This window comes from Salarias fasciatus, chromosome 22 (assembly GCF_902148845.1).
Source record: "Salarias fasciatus chromosome 22, fSalaFa1.1, whole genome shotgun sequence".
Classification (NCBI taxonomy): domain Eukaryota; kingdom Metazoa; phylum Chordata; class Actinopteri; order Blenniiformes; family Blenniidae; genus Salarias; species Salarias fasciatus.
In genome coordinates this window covers 9,199,624-9,223,559 of record NC_043765.1, presented here as the reverse complement: position 1 = coordinate 9,223,559, position 23,936 = coordinate 9,199,624, and the positions used below count along the sequence as shown (strand labels likewise).

At 39.9% G+C, this 23,936-nt stretch overlaps 2 protein-coding genes across 3 annotated transcripts in view; both read left to right on the top strand.

Moving 5' to 3' along the window:
• The first annotated feature begins 377 nt into the window (after positions 1 to 377).
• On the top strand, positions 378 to 4,914 carry LOC115409755 (coiled-coil domain-containing protein 106-like). Its single transcript, XM_030121030.1, has 7 exons — positions 378 to 417; positions 1,709 to 1,906; positions 3,035 to 3,226; positions 3,310 to 3,450; positions 3,572 to 3,781; positions 4,118 to 4,278; positions 4,759 to 4,914. The coding sequence occupies exons 1-7, from the start codon at positions 378 to 380 to the stop codon at positions 4,912 to 4,914; spliced, it is 1,098 nt and encodes a 365-aa protein (XP_029976890.1).
• A 3,147-nt stretch (positions 4,915 to 8,061) lies between these two features.
• LOC115409525 (CCR4-NOT transcription complex subunit 3-like) overlaps positions 8,062 to 23,936 on the top strand; it is a 33,797-nt gene continuing 17,922 nt past the window's right edge. For both annotated transcript variants that reach the window (XM_030120750.1, XM_030120749.1), the window contains exons 1-5: positions 8,062 to 8,222; positions 15,671 to 15,733; positions 19,556 to 19,623; positions 20,914 to 20,988; positions 22,293 to 22,382. In XM_030120750.1, the coding sequence (XP_029976610.1) occupies positions 15,709 to 15,733; positions 19,556 to 19,623; positions 20,914 to 20,988; positions 22,293 to 22,382 (258 nt within the window). In that variant the 5' untranslated portion in view covers positions 8,062 to 8,222; positions 15,671 to 15,708. The remainder of the gene's footprint in view (positions 8,223 to 15,670; positions 15,734 to 19,555; positions 19,624 to 20,913; positions 20,989 to 22,292; positions 22,383 to 23,936) is intronic.

The window sequence follows — 23,936 nt, the reverse complement described above, 5'->3', positions numbered from 1 at the left end:
ACGCATGAAAAAAAATAGTTATACATTGTATTAGTTATAGAAATTCTCCTCCGTATGTTTTAAGAATTATTTTAAATCCCTGAAATCGTTTTTGTGTGATTAGAATCTCTCAGATGTTGTTGTCTTTTTGTGCATTTTTGGGGAGCCGTGCGCTCCGTTGTGCGCATGTGTGACGCACTGAGCGCTGCGCGCGCTGCAGCTGCGTATGAATTATAATCAGGTAATTGCCGCGGAGTGTGCTGGATGTCGGCTGTGTGAGGAGCAGACGAGGGTCGTGTCAGGTTGTATTACAGAAGTATAAACGCGCAAGGAAGCGTGCAGGACAAATAATAACAGTTTTATCCAAAGTTTCCGATTATTCGCGGAGTTTTTCAGTCATGAATCCTCCAGACACCAGAGACGATTCAAACCCTGCAGGTAACAGCAGCACTCGAACGGTGTTTCGATTCGGTTAACTAACTCCACAAAACCACCCAGACTTATTGAAATGGCGGTCAAAGGCTTGTTTACTGGAGCTGGCAAATGAAATTCATTGAATATATTTTTTGAAACACTCCTAAGTGGATCTAATGTGTGTTTGTTTGTAACTGTGGATGATAGGAAATAAAGCACCACTAACAGTTTCCTCGTTGAAACTTAAATATTTTTTGTCGTTGGCAGATTAATCGGTTTTCATCGACATTTTCAAGTCATATTTTTGTTCAATACTATGTTTTTAATGTGATAAGTGTTATGACTATTTTACTGACGGTATTTTCCCTGTAAATAACAGTAAACGATTACAACTTTGAGCTGAGTGCAAACACACCTTGTCAGCAGAAATTACCGAATACATGTAAAATGAGTTAGGTCTTTTTTTTTTCCAACACTATGTAGTTTCAAAATGTTACCAACATTAAAAATTGCATTTAAATGCGCCACTTATGATTCAAATTACGTTTTTTTATATGAGATTTTCAGTTTTGATTAGCTTCATGCTGATTTTTCACTTGTTCATTATCAATTATTGATAAGCTGGTACCTCTGTTAAAAGTGCAAAATACTGATTAAAAAACATTGAAAAAAAAAACAGGCCTGAGATGTAGGGTAGATCTTTTTAATTTGGAACACTTTTGATAAAGAAAAAAAAAAGCAGCATTTATTTATTGTTGTTGTTTTTTTTTTGTTTTTTTTTACTTTTTATTACAACTCAAACATATTTTATGAGGGTGCACGAAAGAGGGAGGGTGCTGCAATTTTACTGTGTAAATATTTAGTTTGGCCTTTTGTTGAATTTTTGCATGTATTTTAAATTACACATAAACATATGATACATTCATAATTAGGTCATGTGACAATTCTGTAATATAGTATTATCCTATATATATTTGCTATATATTTTGAATTATGTGCATTATTTGTTAAGCACATTGAACATACTGTTAGTGAAGCATTTGAACATGTTCATAGTTTTATATTATTATACAATTTAAACACAATTGTATAAAAGGTCTTGTTTTGTCTTTACTAATGCTCCACACTTAAAAACATATTTTGCTTGTAATTCAATTACACATTTAGCAGCTCTGAGTATGAAAATCATGACTTATGATGTGAAGTAGAATCTTTGTTTGGTAAATTGGTATGTCACAAAACTATTTTTTTTTTGGTAATGGTTGATGTTTGGCATGTCTGATTTAACTGTTCTACTCATCTTTTTATATCTCAGAGAATTACATGTCTCAGCCAGCCTCATCTTCAGCCTCACCCTCAGTCGAGACTCCAGCTGCCGCAGGATTAGGAGGAGCAGGAGAAAGAGGACAAGGGCGTTTATACCTGGACGCCTACGAGGTGGCTTTCCCCCTTGGGGAGAATGTAGAGCGACCAACCCCATACCACCTGAACCAAGGCCACCACATGATGGAGGGTACGCCACATCTACAACACACACACACACACACACACACACACACACACACACACACACACGCTCCATCTGATGTTTTTGATGCACTGTAGTGCTGCTCAGGCTTTAAATCCACAGGTTTCATGTTTCTCATAATGCACTTTTTGAAATACTCTCATGTCATTGAGTTGTAATTTCAGCATGAAAGTTTAGTGGGAAACTTTAGATTATTTGCTTGTGTCACAACTTTATCTGTTATAAATTGTGTCAAACATGACCTGACGTGTGGGCCAAAACAGTCCCGCAAAGAGTGGGATGAACTCACTAAAATGAGAGTCAAGAAAGATGAAAATACCTACAACCTCTGCTACAGCAAAGCAGTAACTGATGGTTCTGATTTTGTTCGCTGGTTGTCCCACTGTTTCAGTGGGATTAGAGGTCAAAGGTCAGCACTGAGTCAGAAGGTAGCATTAGGTCTGAGCACCACTTCCATCCTGTATTGGAGACTTTGTGAACACATGCACACTATAATGCTGTTTTTCCACATTCGCTTGAAGAGAAACCGAGGCAATGAATGAAAATTTTGTATGTATCTATTTATTGCTGTTAAAACTGAGGGATGAATCTGGAGTTGTCTGTTTTTAGTGATTATTGTACGAAAATTTTACTGACCCAACCCAACTCACATCAAATTGAGCTGTATTTGTCCCCTGAAGTCATATGCAGACAATTCTCTTTAAAGCATTCTAGGTGATGCTCACGGATCTAAAAGGAAAGATTGTTTTTGCACAATTGTTTGGTGTCGTGCAAGATATTATAGGGTAAATGTTCAAACCTGGTCTCTCCTCAGGGGGCCTGCAGACCATTGGATAATGACACATGTTTGATAATGACACAAGATGCTGATTTTATTTGGAAGCTCCTGCTTTTGTATGCTGGTGTGTGTGCGTGCGTGCGTGCGTGCGTGCACCTTAACTTTAATGTTTTCGCAGTAACAGAGGTCTGCAGCCTGTTTTAGAAGCAATCTGGGGGACTCCAAGAAAATAGAAACCTCGGAGATATTAAGAACGTCAGCTTCATCTCTACTGCTGTTATAAATCATCTTTTAAAGTTCCTCGAATTGCTCCTCTCTTCCTCCTGCTCCTGCAGAGCCAATGGTGCAGGATCTCCCCCACTCTCAGTACAGCTCGTTCATCCTGGTGTCGAACCTGCGGGCTCACCTGTACGTCACTCTGGAGAAGAACGCCTGGCTGCAGAAGCGCATCGAGGAGCTGGAGGAGGAGCGAAACTTCCTGCGCTGCCAGCTGGACCGCTTCATCGTCAGCATGCGGCCTCCTGAGGGTGAGGCCTTCACAACACTCCCGTCATTTGAAAATCGCCTTTTTGGTCATTGGCACAATGGAGTTTGTAATAATTCCATGCAGAATGGAGTGGAGACCCCCAGCGTGCGGTGAAGCTGCAGCCTGCCAGCTCCCCCTCCCCTCCCTCACCAATGACCACCAGGTCAGGAATGACCCTCAAACGCATCCAAGGATCTCGAGCTCACTGCAGCACCGCCATCCCTGGTGAGACAGTCCTATTCTTCCTCTTCCTCTGCTCCTCTTCACTCTTTCACATTTCTGCATCTCCTCCTCCCCCTCCCCCCTCCTGGTGTCAGGTGAATAAAATGTGTGCTCTTGATCAAAGTTAAACAGGAATTCCATCTGGAAGAAGACAAATACTACACCGAGGATGAGTATGTGGAGGAAGATGAGGAGGAGGACGAAGAGGAGGATGAAGAGGACTCTTTAGTGGAGAAAGGGTCGAAGAAGAGGGCCAGGGGAAAACCCAGCAGGGAGCCGAGGATGAAGATGAGGAGGATCTTCAGGATCACACACGGGAGGGAGAGACAAAGAGGTGAGGTTGAAATGCAGCTGAAGGAAAGTCTCTCTCTGTGTTCTGATACACTGAACAAAGCAGATTTTAAGTGTTAGAAAACAACAACTGGAGGGAAAAAGATGTACCGACAAATCCAATAAAGATACCAAAATAAATCTCTTCTACTCACAATTGTTATCCGTATATCCAAAGCCTGGCTTAATATCCCCCTGTGCCACAGAGCTCCCAGAGCTTTTAAAATCACCCCACTGATCCACAATAAAACCAGAGTCGGATCAAAACAGACAAAACTTATCCACAGCATTCAAACACAAACAGCTCAGATCCAGCCTCGCTTTTCTGCCTCCTCTGCAGTGAAAGACCCAGATGGGGTTTTGATTCGTTACAAGAAGATCCTGACCACCTACCAGCGTGTGAGGAGCATGTCCCGGGCCTTCCAGATCCACGGGGTCGACCGAAACACCATGGCCTCCACCTCACCCATCGCTGAGCTGCTGCTGGTGGCGCCGGAGAAGGTGCAAATTCGAAATTTGTGTTCCTGATAGAAGACGTTGGCGTGCAGGAGTGTTTTCCACTCCAGCCTCACAGCAAGAAGGCTGAGTTTGTTTTTGTTTCAGAGACTTTCTTCATAGAGTAATTTGAGTATATCAATAAATTCTTGAATATTTGGCTCTAATATTAAAGTGATAAAACCCAAAAATTTGACAATGTGTGTGTAACAGCACTACTAATGTAATTTGGAGCAAAAACATTCAAAATAGAGAAAGAAAGCAACATGGTCCTTGAGAGAAAGGAGGAGATAAAACCCACAGAATCGTTCAGGTTACTTAATTTGATTTGCTCAATCTGCTTGAAGCAATACAACCAAAGTGATAGTCCATGTCATCGGTCATCACATGACGGAGCAGTGTCTGGATTGTGTGTGCCTGTTCAGTCACTCCAGTGTAAACCTCTGGATTAAATCCCTCACTGACGACCTGATGATGTTCCTGCAGATGGCCGAAGTCGGAGAGTTTGAGGCGTCGAAGGAGAAGCTTTTGGATTACGCCCGGCGTTGCTACAAGACCATGGATGAAGACACTCACACCAGGGTTCAGACCATGAAGAAGACCCACAAGCTGCTGCCCATTTCCTACAGATTCAGAAACTGAGCGACAGCAGGAAGGTTAGATGGAGTTCAGTCCTTCATCCTAAGACAAGAAGAATGGAAACCAGATAGCTTAGTTTGAATCAATTCCTTATTGATAAAATACCTTTTATATATTTTTTTTGCACCTACAGGAAGTTCAATTAATTTTCCTTCAGATCAGAAACTATCTGGCCAGCCACATTCAGGAGATGTGTGAAATATATTTTTGCTTATTTTCATTTCAAAGAGGACTGATTGAATTTTCAATGCTGACACCAGTTTCATTCAGCAAGTATCAGATTAATTCTGTTGAGTCAAAGTTAGACTAAAGTTCAGTTCGTTAGTATTAGCACTTGGATGGTTGTTGACTTATATTTTCAGTATTTATTTTCATTTTGAGAGAATTTTGGTTTTGCACAGAGTATTTTGTATTTTGTGAAGTGAGTACTCAATAGAAAATGTGTTATTCAACTTTATTTTGTCCTTCCAAGGGTTTTTTGTTGATTATATTTTCAAAAAAAAATGTAAAAAACAAAAAAAAATATTTTGCAATAAATGACTATAAATGAATGATTTCAGGTGTTTTTATTATATTTTTCCCGTTTATATATTGGTTTTGTTAAGGTAGCTAAAGTTTTTATTCTTTCAATTTGTCTGAGGTTATGATACATTTCACACACCACCAGATGTTGTAATTGGAGATAATTGACAGATTTCCAGCCTGATTATTTAATTCTACAACAGGAGTTTTTTTTTTCATTTTGAAAAACAACATAGATGCAAGCAATATGTTTTTACAGCCAAAGACTATCCATCCCTTCATCCATCTTATTCACAGATGCCCTCCATCATTTCTTTCCTTGTACTTGTACTACAGTGCCATTCGGTGGTCAAACTGAATGTTGCACCAGAACTTCTGCCATTCAACGTCAATGTTGACTTAAAAGGGTAAAGGAATAGCATAGCAGAAACTTTTAGCCATGTGATTTTTGAAACCCTTTTACCAGTCCAGTGTTGAACATGATTCTGAATGACCTCCTTCACTTTACAGGAAATATACTAATTGTACTTTGTCTAATTGTGACTGTAGCTTCCAAAACATCAGTTTTGTCATGACTGTTTTAGTCTGTGTTATTTTGTTCTGTTCTGAGAAAAACTCTTGCATACAGCTTGCAGACAGCTGGAGCTGCCATCAGATGAACAAAGAAGGTTCCACTATGGACAGTTCATCATCAGTTCATCAGTGGCCAATTTGAAGTCAGCAATTTACCTCGAATGCATGTTTAAAGGCTGAAAATCAAAATTCCACACAGATGGCTTTGCAATGTGAGACTCAAACTAGGGACTTTCTTACTGTGAGGTAACCACTACACCTCTGTGCAGCCTTCTTATGTTATTTTCACTGGATTAGTGACAATTTGCTTTACTGGAATGCAATGAAAGAATTCAAGTTTGATTAAGGACAGTGATTATCTTCCACAAATGGATGTTTGAATAAACAACGTAGACATGATTAAACCAAACGTTAAGCATATTTTGTTCTCCATCACATGACTGACCATGATCAATAACTGTCATCATGATCCCAGGCTGGTCCTGTGGCTGAGGTGGACTACACATTAAGATAAATGTGTTTAATGTGTGTTGTAATGTATATATTCTATGAAACGCCAGAGAAACTTTTTGAAAATTAAATCAGCCATCAGCTGATTTTATCACTGTTTCATTAGACCAAAAAGAGAAGATCATAAGAAATATTTTGCCCGTTTTATTTATGGAGTCGCCTTCACAGCAGCAAACTGATGACCACTTCTTCAGGCAGATGTGAGAGTCTGTATACACTCTTAGCCACATGCCATAAATCATGCTGAAATATGACTTTCTCACAAACATCAGCAACACACAAATGCGCTGTCATCTTGTACAATGTGGAACTTTGTGACCTTGTTAACAACAACACAGCAATTTTCCATCATCTAATAAATATCTTTCTTGATAAATTAGCAGGACAAATACTTTAATGGGGAGCGGTGTGGGGATTATGAACTGCAGGGACCACAAAGTTATGAGGGGTCAGCAGAGCGAAGCCTCTAAAGTCCAATCAATAACTGGCTGTTTTCATCAATCACAATAACATCCACCGGGCAGCTGGAGCATCCAGGTCAACAATAAAGTGTGAGTTTTATTAATCATAATGAGTGCTACACAAGCCAGAAAAAATGTTGGGTTCTGACTGTCAGAATAATGGCATTTCTCTCAAGGGTGACAGGAAGTAGAAATCTCAGCATGTTGTTTAATAGCGAGGTTGATGAAAGGGAACCAGAAATTATGTACATTAATATAGGATTTTAGATTCCGATTGGCAACTTTCTCTGTGAAATTTATGGTTTCTGCTGTATTATGTCATCCTCTGTTTTCAATAATTATGAAGGGATTGCATTTGATTGCTTTATTGTACTCAACTATACTGTTCAAAGAAAGTTCAGTTAAAAGTGAGAACATGACGATGGATATATTTCTATCCTAATGGTAAACTTGAAATGTTATCCATGTGACTTTTACAATAAAACATTAAAATAAAAATACTTTATCATTTCATTTAAACATACTACTTCACACAGAATACAGCATAATAGATTTCACAGAATGTTCCGTTACAGTCAGTCATTGTCTACTTTTATACTGTCTTTATTGTCCTGTTAATGATTTGTGTTTTATTGGAAAAGCATGTTCTAGTTCAAATAACAAATCTTTTGCTAAAAAAAGTTAATATTAAATGTTAATATACACAACTAGCACTGAAGATTGGAAGAATCAATTCAGAGAGTGTCGTTCACAGAGTTTAATAAAAAGTTAATAGATTAAGTACATTAATCGATTAAGCAAATTAAAAAAAACTTCTGTATTTAGAGATTGACTTTACCTGATTACATTACCCAGACTACATTACCCAGGATGCCAAGCAGCATGGAGAAGGGAGGCGTAGCCGGAGAACTCAGCTTGCCCTTTGAACTTTGACAGCGGTCCAATCAACGCTGGAGTTGTGCTGGAAGTAGTAAAACCAGACGGTCTTGACTGACAGCAGCTCTGAGCCAATCAGAACGCGGAAATGGTTGCGGAGAACCAATCAGAGCTTATATAGGCGGGACTCCCGTCCAGCAGGGCATCGGAGGAGGAGGTGTTCCTGGTAGCCATCTTGGATGTGCGGAGTGATTGTTTAGCGAGAAGAATTGACAATTTTTTTTAGATTATTGAAATTTGTAGTGATTTTCTGAAGATTGACTGGAGCGTGGCGACTGACGAAAGCAATAGTGACTCGGAAGAATCCAGGTGAGTTGGTTGCAGAGTGAGAAGTGATGTGTTTATGTCTTCTCCCCTCTTTCCTCTCTCTCTTTGCCTCTCTCCTTTCCAAATTGTGTCTCCCACATTAAATAGCGCAGCCGGTGGGAAGCTGCCTCGCTCCACACTGACAACAACTTGTAGTCTGTGCGTGCACAACTTGTCCTGCAGAGTCGCGGAGTGTGCGCTGAGCTGGAGTTTGTTTAGAAGTGGATCTGCTCGGATGTTGGCGTCCACAGAGCCTGCTGCTGCCACTAATGATGCCCGCATTGTTTGTAAACATCCCGGGCTGACAAACACTTGACCCCCGGCCTTCAAGCGGTCTTCGGTTGTTTGCTTGAGTTTGCGTGGAGTTTTTACAGGTCGCTGTATAACTAGCTGGAGAGTCAAAGTTTGTGTCCTCAGATGGTCTAAACTCAGCTGGTCAGTCAGGGTGGATGTTAGCAGGACGGTGGGGGTCTGGCTCCAGATGTGTGCAGCTGTCTGGAAAAACTCACACAAAAGCTGATTTAACAGGGCTTGTTTCTTGAAATCCTTTAATTCTGAGGTGCAGGTGCAAAAATAAACAATGCGCGTGTGGAGGACACTTTTTATGACTTTGTTGTACACCACATGCAAGATCACAATGCCCCCAGAGCGATGCGACATCAAAGCATAGGACAGTAATAATCATCGAGTTAGTGTGAAGCTCCTTCAGTAGTAGACACTACCTTTATAATCCACATAATCTGCTTTAAAATTCAGTGTGTGTTATCATCTGACGGTAATAAAGTGTCGGCAGTGGCGTCAGCCAGCAGTTAAAATAGTTATCAGTGTTTAAGATATCGTGCATGTTTCAAAATTATTTTTTACCTAAATTTTATTGATCTGCAGAAGTCAGAGTGGAGCAGCTCATGGTGTAGTGGTTAGCACTTTCTTCTTATTGAGAGGATTTCCAGTTTGAATTTGCATGTTCCTCTTCTGAATGTATAGTTTTTATTTATCAACCTTTCTCATACAGTCTAAAAACTTGAAGTATGAATGTCAATGTATAAGTGTGTCTCTGTTTTTGATATGTTCGGGGTGTATTCTGCCTTTTCTTTAGTCATTCTTTGGAAGTATGTGTTAACTGGTCATCTGCTGGTTTAAAAAATAGCCATGCAATATATTGGTCACCTATAATGCAGTTAAATGTAATCATTTGAGCACAGACAAAACTTTGTTCAATGGCAGCTCAGATCCCAGATCAAACTGTTTCCAAAGCAATTTTATCATGGTATTTTTGAACAAATACCTGTGCAGATTCTGACCGTTCATCTCCGGCCGTTCAGCTTCCTCCTGTCTCTACACCTTACATGGAGTCCTTTTAATTCAAGGTGCCATGGAGTTGCATGGAAGCCTGCTGACTAAGCCCAAAAGTGAGTGGTGGAGGAAGTATTTGATTTTGAAATGACATTCATACATTTTAAATATATTTGATTGATACATTTTGTTCTGGACAACTCAAAGATCACTTTAAATTGAGTGCAATCCAACAGAACCAAAGGCTCATATACACACGCTCGATTTGTAGACTTAAATTTCCTCCAATTGTCATCTAGTACAAAGTTTAGTTTTCAACATGTACATTTTTTTCCCCCCAATAAATACATTCCTCTACTGGTGAGTGGTGCAAAACAGTTCTCCTCCAACTCTCCTCAAGTTGCTGTGCAAACATTAACAGTTACTTTGTGGCTTCACTTTATTCATGTGGGAAAATATAAAGTTACAGTGTTACACTTAGAGCTGTTTTTGACTGTATTTTCTGTTTATGAAGAAGCAGGGTCAGAGATTTGATTCACAGTTTTTGTACAGACACACAGAGTAATAAAGTTGTTTTGTTAGTGATACTTGTAGGCTGAGCTGTGACCGTTTGCTTGAAAGTGTGTGTAAGAAGATAAAGAAATGTAGTTCTCACAGCAGCTCCTCGCTGCACAAAATCTGAAACGAAGGATATTAGATATTATGAATGCTTGCAAATGTGGGCAATAACTAAGAATTTTTGAAACAAGACTGTTTTTACATAAGAACATTTATTTGAACTCAATCTGAGTTTGGAAAGTCGGCGCCAGAGTAGTTGTCTGCCAGCTTTTAACTTGAGCACAAGATTTCATTTCTCTGCTTTTTATATCAGCAGAATAGTTGTGAACACTGGCATAACTTTTCTCAGTGCTCTACGGTTAACCCATGAGAAATGCTTCACATTGACAAGTTTGGGGTACAGCTGAAGAGGAACCACCATCTCTTCTCACTCACTGTATTGCAATAGTCTTGCCTGAGGTTAACAGATGAGAATATTGTTATTAACCATGTATTTTGACCAAATGAAACCTTCCATGCATGCAAGTGGAAGCAGTTTATTTTTTTCTTAGCTTTATTCTGTATCACGTGTCCGAACCGAATCATAATCGCAGCATTTTTCCGCGTCGCCACACATGTCTTGTTTAATGGCCCGCGTCCGCACTTGATAGCCGGCCTGATGCTGACCTGCTGGTAGTTTGAGTCTTGATGCTGACTTGGCATAATTTCCTCAACCCAGACTGCATGAAAAACATGCCTGTGCTTATTTTCTTCCCCTCCATTAGCAGACCTGCACCATGTGTGAGTCTGTTTAACATAGTTTGGAGCCTTTTCTGGGTCAAAGAGTGTTGCATTTTTAATTTTAATGGCTGTCCAATTAATTCAGCAAGCAGAGCTCATGTCTGTGAAATTGAGAATTAAACCTCTGGTTAGTAGTTTATTTGCATGGTAAAGGAATTCTTTAAGGGAAGGTCTGTGTTTGCTTGGTTTCTGTTGTGGAAAGGACTTTATTGAAGGCTTTATTTACACCTGCTGGTCAACTTGAGCGCTTGAATCGATCCTTTGTAACGTTAACGTTATATGGCTGCTGTCAACACAGCCCTAACCCTTTAAGGTGTGGAGTCTGCTCACCCTCTGCAGGCACACTGAGATAGGTTCTTGATGGACCAGAATGTATTTCCCACCACGTCCCACAATTTTCCGATGCACTGCACATGGACATCGACATTATTGCTGCTAATTCAGACATCCGTGAATTTTATATTGTACTTGTTGATAAAGTGATCACGACCCATTTTTGATCATGCAGCCTTAAGCAGGCCACACACATAAAGATTTTGAAAATTGTAAGGTTTTTTTTTTTTATTTGTTTTGTCTCACCAAAATACTAACTTAACAAACACAAAGGATATATACTTTTAATCTTTATTTTCTTCATCCTGCTTTTCTTTTTCTATTTTTCATCTCGGTATGTTGGAAAATTTTTTTGCAGTTCATCTGAGAAAGCGCTCTTCCGTGCTCCGCTATCTGAACAGCCCCATCCACTCCGTGTGACTGTGTCTGTGTCTGTGTCAAAGTATTATCATAGTATTGTGTACAAAGCGCTGATCAATTTACGTTCACGTGCTATGAGAAACGGTAAACCCCGGACATTTCCTTGAATTTAAAAAAACCCGACAGGACGTAAAAAGTGGACATGTCTGGGTAAAAGAGGACGCTGGGTCACCTACATGATCAGTGATATCCCCATTCAAACCACGGAGCACAGACGACGCCATGACTGCATTTGTACTTCATGCCATTAGGTGTGCTGTTTGCATGCTCAACCTTATTTTACACAGACACCACAGAAGAAGGAGGGCACTGCAGGCTCTCTGCATGTTAGAAAAAGTGTTGGCAGCAACACGTGGTAATATGTTCAATGATGCGATGCGGTGTTTTTTCAGTAAAAGAAGAACTGAACAATCGTTTCCGCACATTTTATTTGCGTCGTAGCGACTAAACTGTATCACAAGTAGTTTGTGTACTATAAAGACCAAGATTCCTTGCGGATAGAACTTGCGCAGAACAGTATTTCATGTCCCTTTCCACCGGGTTTTTAAATATGAATATGAGCATATTGGGGGTTTTGCACGTGTTTACATGCTGTGTGCCATATAATGTATTATTCCGTCAATATTCCAGTTAAGAAGGGGTTATTGCCTGCATGTAAAACGTACTCAATATCGTTCAACGCATGGACGAGAAATCTCACGGCATTTCGATCTCGCAAGATCTCGTGACACGAGATCCCGTCCCATCCCCAGTAAAGTGCACTATTATATTATGGAAAGAATGGTGGAAAATAAACAGATGGGAGGGGTTTCCTCACTATTTAACATCCAGCTCGCTCCATATTGTTATTTACATACATGTTACCCGTGAATAATGATTCTACAGGATCTAGTGTGCATGTTCTCCTCACGAGAATATCTAAAAGTTTGGCATCTTTTCCACTTATCTTGTATTTGGATGGTAAAACAGGCATTCCTATCATTTTGGAGCTGATTGTTAACACAAATTCACTCTTAACACACCACAGACATCAAGATACTCTTACAGGAGAATCGTTTAACAGCAAAGATAATCGGCTGTTGTCCGTGCGAGGTTGGGAGGAGGCAGAATCTGGACGAAACCAGCCAGATTCTCTTTGTGTGCGGCCGGCTTTAGATTAATGTAGGAATTCTTTGAAACATGTACCTAACTTGGTGTTGTTGAACTATGAAAAGGTTTCACAGCAGAACTCGGTAGAAAGCATAACGCTGCCTCTGTCGGCTCACCTTCTTCTTATGAAGCCTCCTGGTGTTTTGTGATTCTCAGATAACACACAGACACACACCTGGCCATCCACGTGACAGACAATAAAACATGATTCCCACCTTTTGTCATTGCTCTGTTGTTCACTTCTGATGTTTATGTGCACGCTGTCAGCAGTGGATGGTGTGTGTGTGTAGTGTTTGTAGCGAATTTCTGTTTCACAACTTTTCACATACACACACACACACACACACTGTTTTTTTTAATGCACACAGGAAACCTGCAACTGTTACCACACATTTAATTCACTGCATCCTCTTGTGACAGCATCATGAACAGTAAGACTGCCGAGTTTATTTTTAGGTTTGAGAAAGACGCTGATTGGATGTGATGAATGACACAGTTGTAGGTTCAAGTGCAGGATGAAAACTTTTAGTTTTGACAGATTGTGTTTGAAGCCTGTCTTGTGAGGATTTAAGGAGGCAGCACCTCTGTCAGAAGCGTCCTGACCGATTGTGACCTGCTCGGGATGAAATGAAATACTGCTCCACTACTGACTGTCAGGCTGGAGAAACAGAGCCGTCACGAGCCCACTTTGTTGTTTGGTGATGAAACTAGTTTGATTTTTGTAGTGGAAAAGGAAAAGCAAAGCTGGTTTCCCTTGTGGAGATGTTTTGTACAAAAGCCTAAAGCGTGAGGGTAACTCTTAAGTTTGTGCTGTAAAAGAACGTTCCTTTCATATTATAGCTGTTAAAAAGACAATCTTTCATTTTGTTTATGCCTGCAGGAAATCCTATTGAAGCATGATAACTTTTAACTTTGATGAAATAAACAGTATATGTCTAAAAATACTAACTGCAGTGTTTAAAAATAGTGAATCAAATGACAACAGACATGCATTTAATCATAAGTATCAATATTATTGGGTTATTCACTCATTTATCCACACAGACAACCAAACAAACACACACAAATGACCTTAAATGCATGTTTTTTGATTTTGGCGTGAAGTCAGAGCTTATGAGGAAACTCTGATCACACAGGGAGAATATGCAAACTCCAAAGTGAAGCTCAGCTGTCCTGAAACCGGTTCTGCTCACTGTCCAGTAAGAATACTGAAACAGTTGTGTGCCAGATGAACTGATTCAGGGCATTCACTGTATGGTTTCAGTGTGTTATTTTAACCTCATTGTGGTTCAGTTGTGTTGTTGTCATGAAGGAAATTGGCACGGGTGCTCTTTGTTGTTGCAGCAGAAGACGAAGTTGAACAAAACACTCGCACACAAAACAAAGTGCTTGCATAACTACGTGGTTGTCAAATGAGGCCGAGGTGAAGCTCCTGTCCGTCAGAGAGGGAAAAATATTCATTGAAGTTTAAAAGTGGCTCCAAATATGACTGGGTGTCTTTCAGTTTGGAGTTGAGGCATGAAAGTCAGCTGATGCCACTTCATGTGTCACTTGCAGCTGAAGCTGGTCACTGAATAAACATCTTTGTTTCCATTTCTGAAAAAATATTCACAGAAGTTTCCCTATGTTTGCTGTGTCTGTGCAAAGCAGGTAAATAATTTTAGAACTCAATTTGAATGCACTTGATGCCAGCTGTAGACCAAGAGCAGTGTTTATTTACAACAGATGTCTCAAAAGTGCTTCAGGGTCACAATTTTATATCAATATGTTGCAATTTGTAAGTGTCTTCCCCCGTGAATTGAAAATTAAACTTATTATACATTTTAAGTCATCACAACACAATCCTTTCAAAGAAATTTGATAAAGAGATCTATTTTTGTCTTTCTAAAAAAGCTGCTTCCACTTGCAAAGTTTTTTTTTTTTTTTTTACACATATGAAGAAAATATGAGCATAAAAAGCTTCAAGTACATACATTATAACATCAGTTTATCAAACTTCAAGTTATATGAACAGCATCCAGATAGTTTATTTTGACTTTCTCACTCCTTTTATACCAAAAGTATTCCAACAATTTAGTTCAGATTTGTTTTGTTGGATTGTAACATATGGTGATATCAGGATTTTTTAGTTTTTTTTTTTAGTCACATAATGTTGTCAGTAGTTTGGATCACCTGCAGCTTTTTGAAAGTGCCTTATGTAGATTACCTTTGTCTTATCTATTCTTCTCACTTTTCTGCCTAAAACCCTCCGAGTTGTCACTTCATTAGGAACAGCGGTGAGGTGAGGTGAGGGTCTGGGAGGCACTGAAGGACCCTCATCAGTGTTTAAAAACTCACAACTCGCTTTACAGTGTTCTGTTCTGTTTGTATAATGGAGGGAAAAAAGACTCATTATGGTAGAAGTCCCAGAGTCAAAAAAAAAAAAAAAAAATTGCGTAAACTAAAACTCCTTAAACTGTCCACGTCCATCTGTGTGGCTGCTTTTAGTCAGGAATATAAGTCGATGATGAAGGATCTTTTTTGACATTAATTATATGAAAGTCTTATCACATTTAATTGTTTCGATTTGACCATTTAACATCATGAGATTCTCTTTCTGACGCCTCGACGATCCTTCTAAACTCCTCTATTGAAGAACATGCAAACTGCACAGAAAGCCTTCACTCAGACTGGATGCAGACCACCACAGGACTCTGCCTTATACCAATAATTCTAAAATATCCCGCGAATAGCTGCAGCATTATCTCTCAGCCTTGTATCCTCCCTCCTTCCACCTTTTCCTGACTGTGTTATAAATGTTTCATTCTTTGTTCTCTCTCCGGTGTTTTCATCAGGAAAATCTCATCTGCTGCGCCGTTTATTAATGCGTCTGTTCTCTGTGTAAATAAATGTTTTATTTTTCTTTTGTGTCTCCGTAGTGAAAGAAGGCATGAAGACATCATCTTAGTCATCAGTCATGGCCGATAAAAGGAAACTTCAAGGTGAGTGTTTGGACCCGAGTTAATCTTGCAGATTTGTGGCGCTCTGATCAGCGTCCAGGCGGGTGACGTTCACCACAAATGATCATACAGCAAGATAAAAGTCGTTCAGAATGATTGGAAAGTCCCCTCATGGCAGGTTTGTGGTGAAGTGGAGCGCACTGCTGATACCTAACATTGGGGTGTGGTCACACCTCTGCGACCTAAAGAGATTCCTCTTGTTGACTTTGGAGTGTTTTTATGTTGAGTGGTTTAGAAAAGAGGCAGAGCTTGTAGTCACGTGAGCTGTTTACTGATGTGTTTACACGGCCGTCCTGCCGGTTCAGAAGGGTTTGGCAGGAATAAATCTGGTTTCAGTTCCTGAAGCTTCAGAGCAAAAGGGGATGGCTTTGCCTCTTATGGCCTTTGCTTCTGTTTATCTGTTTGTTCACAAGTAAGAGTACACAAGAAGCACGGAGCAGGAGCTTTCTGAAACGAGATGTGTTGATATCTGCCTCTGACTCTTTCTACGATTAGTAAAACAAAAAACAAACAAATAACCTGTCCTGGAGAGTATGTGTGCTGTATCGTGGTTTTACGGCAGAAAACGGCCTCATGTTTCTACATGTTTCAACTGTACAAATACAACACGTTTTTTTTTTTGTTTTGTTTTTTTACTATAAGTTGTTGGGGTTTTTTTTGTTTTGTTTTTTACTTAAACTCACAAAGCAAAATTTCTAAGATGACTTATTACCAGTTCAGGTAGTCTGAAGGTGTTTCTCTGTATGTGATAACAAAATCCTTTTTTAAAATTTGTGATTAAGTTTTCTTTAACATCTGTAATGTTTCCTTTTTTTCCTCCACATTGTATTGGTGAAACTACTTTTTAGGGAATGACTGGACGTCACTTTTTAAGATATATTTCACTACATTTTATGTTGTTTCATAATAACAATTTTTTTTTTGGTTTTTTTTTTTTTGGTTACATTATGTGAAAAAAAATTCTACAGTTTTCTGTCCAAGTATGACAGTTCATGGTAAAAACTGTGGAGTTCCGTGGAGTTCCGTGGAGTTACTGCATTAATTGGAGAGAAAGTGATCGGTGACGATCTACAACTATTTTACAAACAGAGTTTACCCAAAACCACACAAACTGTTATAAACTTTAATATACTACTTCCTTTTCATTTTAAGAAGATCACACCTGGCAGCAATGTTTTGCCTGGATTTTCCTGATTTAAAATGAGCAGGAAATCAAATGCAACTGCATATGTTTATGGATTGCTGAGGAATAAGTTTAGTAACTTACTTGTGTAAGTACTCCTGTATGCAGAGAACAATACAATCATATCATCAGTTCTTGTCAGCACTCCAATGTTATAGTTCCAGTTTTGAGCCGGTGGTTGTATTTGTTTGTTTTCCACCTCCACTGAAGGGCTTGTTTTGTCTTCCTGTTTTGGTCTGCTGCAGCTCAGACCACTTGTTTTTTTTGTTTTTTTTTGGATCACAGGGTGACAGTGGGTCTGTACACATCTGTTAGCGATGACACACTTTGATGGCGCATGATTCAGTCCTCACACACACTTTATCGCTCACTGGTTCAGTTCTGTTATCAGTATGTTTGACCACAGCTGTGAAGCTGGTCCAGACCAACGTCTCTGATCGTCACAGCCAAATTCTCCTCTCCAGTCCCTCACTTTGACACTTTGATTTTCTTCTCATGTTTGTGACTGCGGGCTGAAAACAAGAGTTTGTGACAGGTTTCAGCGTCACTCATCCTTCTCTTCTCTTTGTCACGTTAAAAACAAAACGCCGTCACACGCACATGGAGCTTCCCCTGAAATATCTTCGTGAAGAAGAGAAGATCACGCACCAGCCGTACCCCAGCTCTGTCAAATTGTAATGTATTATTACAGAGGAGGTAGACTTTCATCTAAAAATAACACGCCCTCAGCAGCATCTCCACATCAAGGCTCTTTAAGGCCAGACTCCAACTGAAGTGTGTTCAGACGACTTCATCAAAAGTCGCTGAACACTTCATCTTTCTCCTTTGTTTTCATATTGTCACCTGCACTGTTGCTCAAAATTGAAATATGGGGCCGTGAGGGATCAATTTGATTTGTATTTTTATTGAATCTCAGTGTTTTGATGTCAATTGATTAGGGGAAAAAATCTACCTTCAGGAATCAGAAGTTTTTGATTGTCACGTTTAAAATGTGCAATATTTCTGTGTTCAAAAAAATTATTATGAAGATAGCATTGCTACATACAGTCATGCATTATTACATTAACTTTAAACGTTCAGTTAACACCATTTTCGCTCATTTCTATTGGAAACTTTACTGTTTACTTTGCTTTACTGACTGCTTAATAATGGAAATAATATCAAAAGGCGAGATAGTCAGCTAGAATGCTTGTAATATTCAGCATTTTTTTGGATGGCTGTAGTTTTGTGTCAGAAGGCAACCAATCCAAACTTTCACAGCCTTTCTACAGTAACCTTTATCATATTGGAATAAACCAATGCCTGAAATGCACAAATCTCTGAAATTGACAGATTATCGAGCCATGAACCAGAGGGTGCTAACCTTGAACGTAGAAAAAAATAACCCGAAGAGGGTCACATGTATTTATGTATTAAGCGTTTCCTATTCCATTATCTTTTCTGCGTTCAGACTCTCCTGAAATATTTTGACCCATCTTCTTCTCCTTTTCAGAATCTGAACCTGCTAAGTTTGATTTTTATTCCTTTAGCGTCCAGAAGACTCAAAAACATTACTGACTGTGATTTTGACGTTGCATGCCGCAGCCTTTATGTTCTCGTAAATGTTAAATCACAAGCTTCAGAAAGACTGATCAATTCAGTTTTTCACTTCTTAATGACATGGTATGTAGAAATTAGTAAAATTGTTTTTCGTTTTTTTTTTTTGTTTGTTTTCTTTTTTTAAGTGACTATTGTGCAGTCAAATGACAGAAATTTAGAACTCTGAGTTCGAGCATATTGGGGAGAAATGACATCCCACTGAATTAAAACTGAGAAACAGAGATGGAAAACTGCTAGAGGTGATGTGAGCCAGGTCAGAAATGCAAAAATAAGCCTCAAATAGTTGTTTTCCTGTTTACATTTCGTAGCGAGCAGCTAATCTGTGTCACACCGTGAGAGGACCGTAAATCTGGGACATGCCAGTGATAACAAAGCCTAAATCTAGACGTGTTTGTCTCTCCCTAATCTGTTTTGACTCCTCCACCATCCACCGCACGCTATTTATGGAGCTGCGCTCTCAAGACTTCAGTGACTCTATCTGGCCTTTACGTTACAAAACACATTTGTGTACGTGTATGCATGTCGCCTCTCGCTTACGAGCATAATGTGCCTTTTACGCTCTGCATATTTCATGACATGTCAGCGGCAATTTCTGAGTGCCCTGCTGTGGGAAGCGCCATTTGTTGTATTTTCTGTGTCTGATACAAAACCGAGCACTTCAGCAGCCTGCTTTGTTAAAAAAAGTGAGTGCTTTACTGAGAAAACCCTCTCCAACCTGGAGTTTGAAATATAACAAAGGCCGCTTTAATTGAGTTTTAATTTAATGTAAGTCGGTAATGAAAACACCCGGATCGTCATTACTGCTGCGGAGTGTTAACCACTTTTCATCTCTCTGTTGATGGTGACTAATCACAAGTACGTTTGAATACGACGGTGTTAAATAATAAATTATGTAATAAGTAGGATACCGGTGTTTGTGTGATTTTGATGTGTTGGCTGTGGCGGCTCTTTGAAGGATTAGCTTAATCACATTTTTTTAATGTATTTAATTTATTCATTCTCCTCTTTCTTTTGCGCTCCAGGTGAAATAGATCGATGTCTGAAAAAAGTAGCGGAGGGAGTGGAACAGTTTGAAGACATCTGGCAAAAGGTAAGACGTCCAAACTCATCAGCAAATATGATAGATGCTAGAGTTGCTGCTGTTATATCATTTTAAATTGAATTGTTTTGACTTTTTCCCTTCATTCTTCAACTTTTACTTTTTCCCCATTTAAAACTTTTTTAAAAGCTTTTTTCACCTTGCTTTTCGAATGGATTTCCCAGTAAGAATTTTTGTGCCCAAGCCGATTCCTATTTATTCATTTATTTAACTACCGAGCATCACTCGATCCTAATGCTTTCCTGATGCAACACTTATATTTTCTTGTGGAAGTTGTGAAAGTGGTGTGTTTGATCCAATGCTACCTACGCTGCTGCATTGACCAGAAAGTGTCGGAATCAATTCATCGTGCAACGAAATTGGACGAACGTCACAGCTCCACATGTCTGCAGTAAAACCAATAGTAGTTACTTCTTGTTTTGAATGATCAGCATATCACTTTTTCTAGCGGCTGATCAACTCAAATTGTTAATTAAGAATACTAATAGTCTGAAGATTTTCTTATTTGTTATGAATGACTAAAAACACAATAAAAACTGTCTTCTGAGGAGCTGGAACCTGATGTTTTTAAAGATAAAATGGCTCAGAGCTATTTGATCCGATGCCACCTACATCATCATTTTCAATGTTTTTATTCCTAATTGTTGTTCATTCCTTGTTCTGAAGAGGGAATAAATACAGAAAAATCAAGGGTGAACGTTGGCCTCGCTGCTAGTGAAACGTGGTATTTCTGGACCTTAGTGCCTTGAGCCCGCTGCCTTCATTGTAGTTAAATAACGGCTATCATTACCGCACCATGCTCAGGATGCTCATAATAACAGTGAGTGGAAGTTAAAGCAGCCCTGAGCAAACAGCGGCCCAGAGGCCCAGAGAGCAGATCACTTCTGCTAATAAAGAGACAGAAAGTCATTAGTGGTTCGGTTAGCCAACATCCCAGTCGTCCTTTTTTCCTTCATTACATCCTGTATTTATTGTGTCTTTTTGGCCGCTGCTGCACTTCCATCACACTGTCCCAGAGCTTGTTTATCCACTTAAATACTGTTGCTTTACTCGAGGTGCCTTTAATTCTGTATTTTTGGGTTTGTTTCAAAATCAGTCCTGCTCCTGTGTTCATGTTTTTCAGCGTAAGTTATGATAATTTTGCTCATGAAGCGAATTAAATTCCCTTTAAATACAGCTACACAAACCAAAATAAAATTCACCTGTTGGTGGAGATGCTATTGACAACTGTCCTGTCGTAAATGATCAGTATTTTAAAATGTATTTTGCTTTTCTTCGCAGCTTCACAATGCAGCCAACGCGAACCAGAAGGAGAAATATGAAGCAGACCTCAAGAAAGAGATTAAAAAGCTACAGGTGAGAATGAGATGATTCAGACCTCACGGCAAAAGGGTCGTTCAATATGAAACTGATTTGCAATTTGAGGTTCAAAACCTTTTAAATTAAATCATTGTTTGAATGTTGTTTATTTAAAAGTCCACCAGATGAAGCGTCTGGATTTGCTCTGAAATGTTCAGCAGGAGCAGTGGGATTTTAACCCACCTCTCGGATATTTGTGCCCCTCGACACTTTGACTAAACAGTTGACCCAGTTTTAACACTCCAGCTGAGGCCTCCGACGCTGACTCGTCTCTCCAGGGGGGTCTGGGGGGGAGGACACATGCTCATGGGAGCATTTGGCGCCCATGACTGTGCCAGTAAACCTGTTCACTTACTTGAAAATACACCAGCTCAGTCAACCAGGACACCGGGAAATTACCCAGAAACGCCAAACGTGGCCGATATGTGAGAGGGACGTATCCTGCGTCATGATTTTCAGTCATGTTTTCATTCGTTCATTCATCACTTCAAGCCTTCCATCCATCCAAACATCACGGGATCATTGATGAATTTTTAGTGTGTTCTTGAAGATCCTGTTGGTGGCGCTGTTAGGAGGATCGCTGCCGATTTCCTCCCTCTTCCCTCGTTAGGGCAGCGGTTTCCAGCCCTGGATTTATAGTTTTTTTTTTTTCTTGTGTGTACAAATGTAATGTGCCCACGCCCCAGGATCTATGATGCCCCACCAGGGGGACCCAGACCTCATGTTGGAAACCACTGCTCTGTGTCATGTATTTGAAAAAGCACGGCATATTTGGAAGAACTGCTCACAAACTGAGAGAGATGTTTGTTTTCAGCTGCAGATTGCTTCTACACCTGCCTGAAATCAGGTTATAGTGTTATCTTGTGTTCCCTTCCCCACGTCCTTCCCGGCTGATCGCAGTGTGTTTTTTTTACACATTGCTAAACGCTGCAGATCAGCTTCATCACCGTGTAAAACAGGGTCTAATTTGTTGCCAATCTGCAGCAAACTGGTGGGACAGAAACTGCTGAAGCTGGCTTAAATAGATGTTTCTGGAAATTGGATGACAAGGCTGGTTTTCTAGTGCCTGCAGGTAAAGGTGTGAGTGTGTGTGTGTGTTTGTGTTTCCATCCCTGCGTGTTAAATATCACCTTGCTCATGTGGACCAAGCCAAGCCTGTTTGCTGCTGCGTGCAGACGTCAAGTTCACCATCCATGACTGCTGGAGATGAGTCTCTGCATGTATCGCAAGTGTCACTCATGGATCTTTCTCTCTCCCCGCTTTCTTTCCCTCTCCTTCTTCTTCTTCTTCTGGTCCTGCAGCGTCTTCGAGACCAGATCAAGACGTGGGTGGCATCCAACGAGATCAAAGACAAAAGGCAGCTAATAGAAAACCGCAAACTCATAGAAACGGTGAGTAGAAACCAAAAGACGGATAAGATCAGAACCTTCCCCATCAGATCCGTGTTGGGTTGGTTTTATTTTTAGCTCTGGGTAAAAAATTAGAATCTTTATCACCAGTTTGGATAGTTTGAGATGAAAATAACAAACGCGTTTTTCTTCTGAAACGGATCCTTTCATAACTCCACAAAGTTTTAAAAGATTATTTTCAACCGTCAGCTCATATTGCAATCTAGCAGCGATTCATTACCAGTGAGACGGTGATATGCTGAGTGTTAATTGTGGGGAAGAAATTAGGCATCTTTGTGTTTTTCTTCTGTGTTTTGTCCTGTACTGTTGAACTCATGTAAATCCAGTCTGTTTTAAAGGATTGCAGGACAAAGATGAACATAATTGTCTAAAAGTTTGACATATGTCAATAATGTTTGATCAAAGCAATTCAACCAAATTCATTCTTTAAAACTTTAAAAGAGGTGTATACATTTCCTTTTCCACATTTTACGTGATGTACAAAATGTGATTATCAACTATTAGCTGGTAAATCTGCTTTAGTGACCAAAAAAAGATAATTTAAAGTAAACTTGTACAACTTAATACAATAATTCACATGACATAATGGTCTTTAAACAGTGTTTAAAAAAAAAAAAAAAAAAGAGATTGTTCTGAATGGCTACATGAGCGGTTATTTTCCTCTGGCGCTGAGTAAACCTGGAACCAGTCAGATGTTTTCATTTTTAGGACTGCATGACAAAACTGGAGCATCTCTTTGAGATATGCCTCAAGGTTTTTCCATAGTCATGTTTGATCCCAGGTTTCATTCTGGGCTTGAGGGCCCTTTCTGTGTGCAGTTTGCATGTTCTCACTGTATTTCCCCTGTGCTGGACTCTGTATTCACTCATCAGCTGCAATTATTCTCGGCGTCACATGACCCCAAGTGTTCTCAAGCAGTATAGAAAATGGATGATAGATGCATATTACCATGTTGATGTGTTATGCTAATTTGCTCTTTTTTCATGGTTTTTGATGTGGCAGTGACTGGTAACAGAGTATTCATAAAAACCTGTCAGTCAATATGAGTGACGGTGTTAAATACTGTGGCAGGCTCTGGTGCTGATCCAATAGTTAGACCCAAAAGCTGCTCTCAGGATATGCTGATTATAGAGCTGGGATCCGCGGGAGTCGGTTCGACATCGAACACCTGCTCTTTAGCCTGGCCGCTCCGCCCGTCAGGCTCCAGAGCTGCGCGAGGCTTTGATGAGGCCCATTGAGATGGCCTGAAAGCCAGCCACCTGCCTGCACAATGAGACGAGAGCGACTCGGCAGAGCTCCCTCTGATCTCCACCACTTCCTTTTTATTTTTTCCGATCCTCGAGCCGCTCTCTCCACCAGTGTTCATGTGGTTTGGCTGGCTGGCCTGAAATTACAGTCCGGTCCCGCAGGAAGCAGACTGCGGGGCTCATTTTGACTTGGCAAGATGAAGTTTCATCACCACTCACACTGAGTGTTCGCACACAGAAGTACAAACCTTCAGCAGAAAAACACAGCGTTACTGTGTCCTGTTAAAGG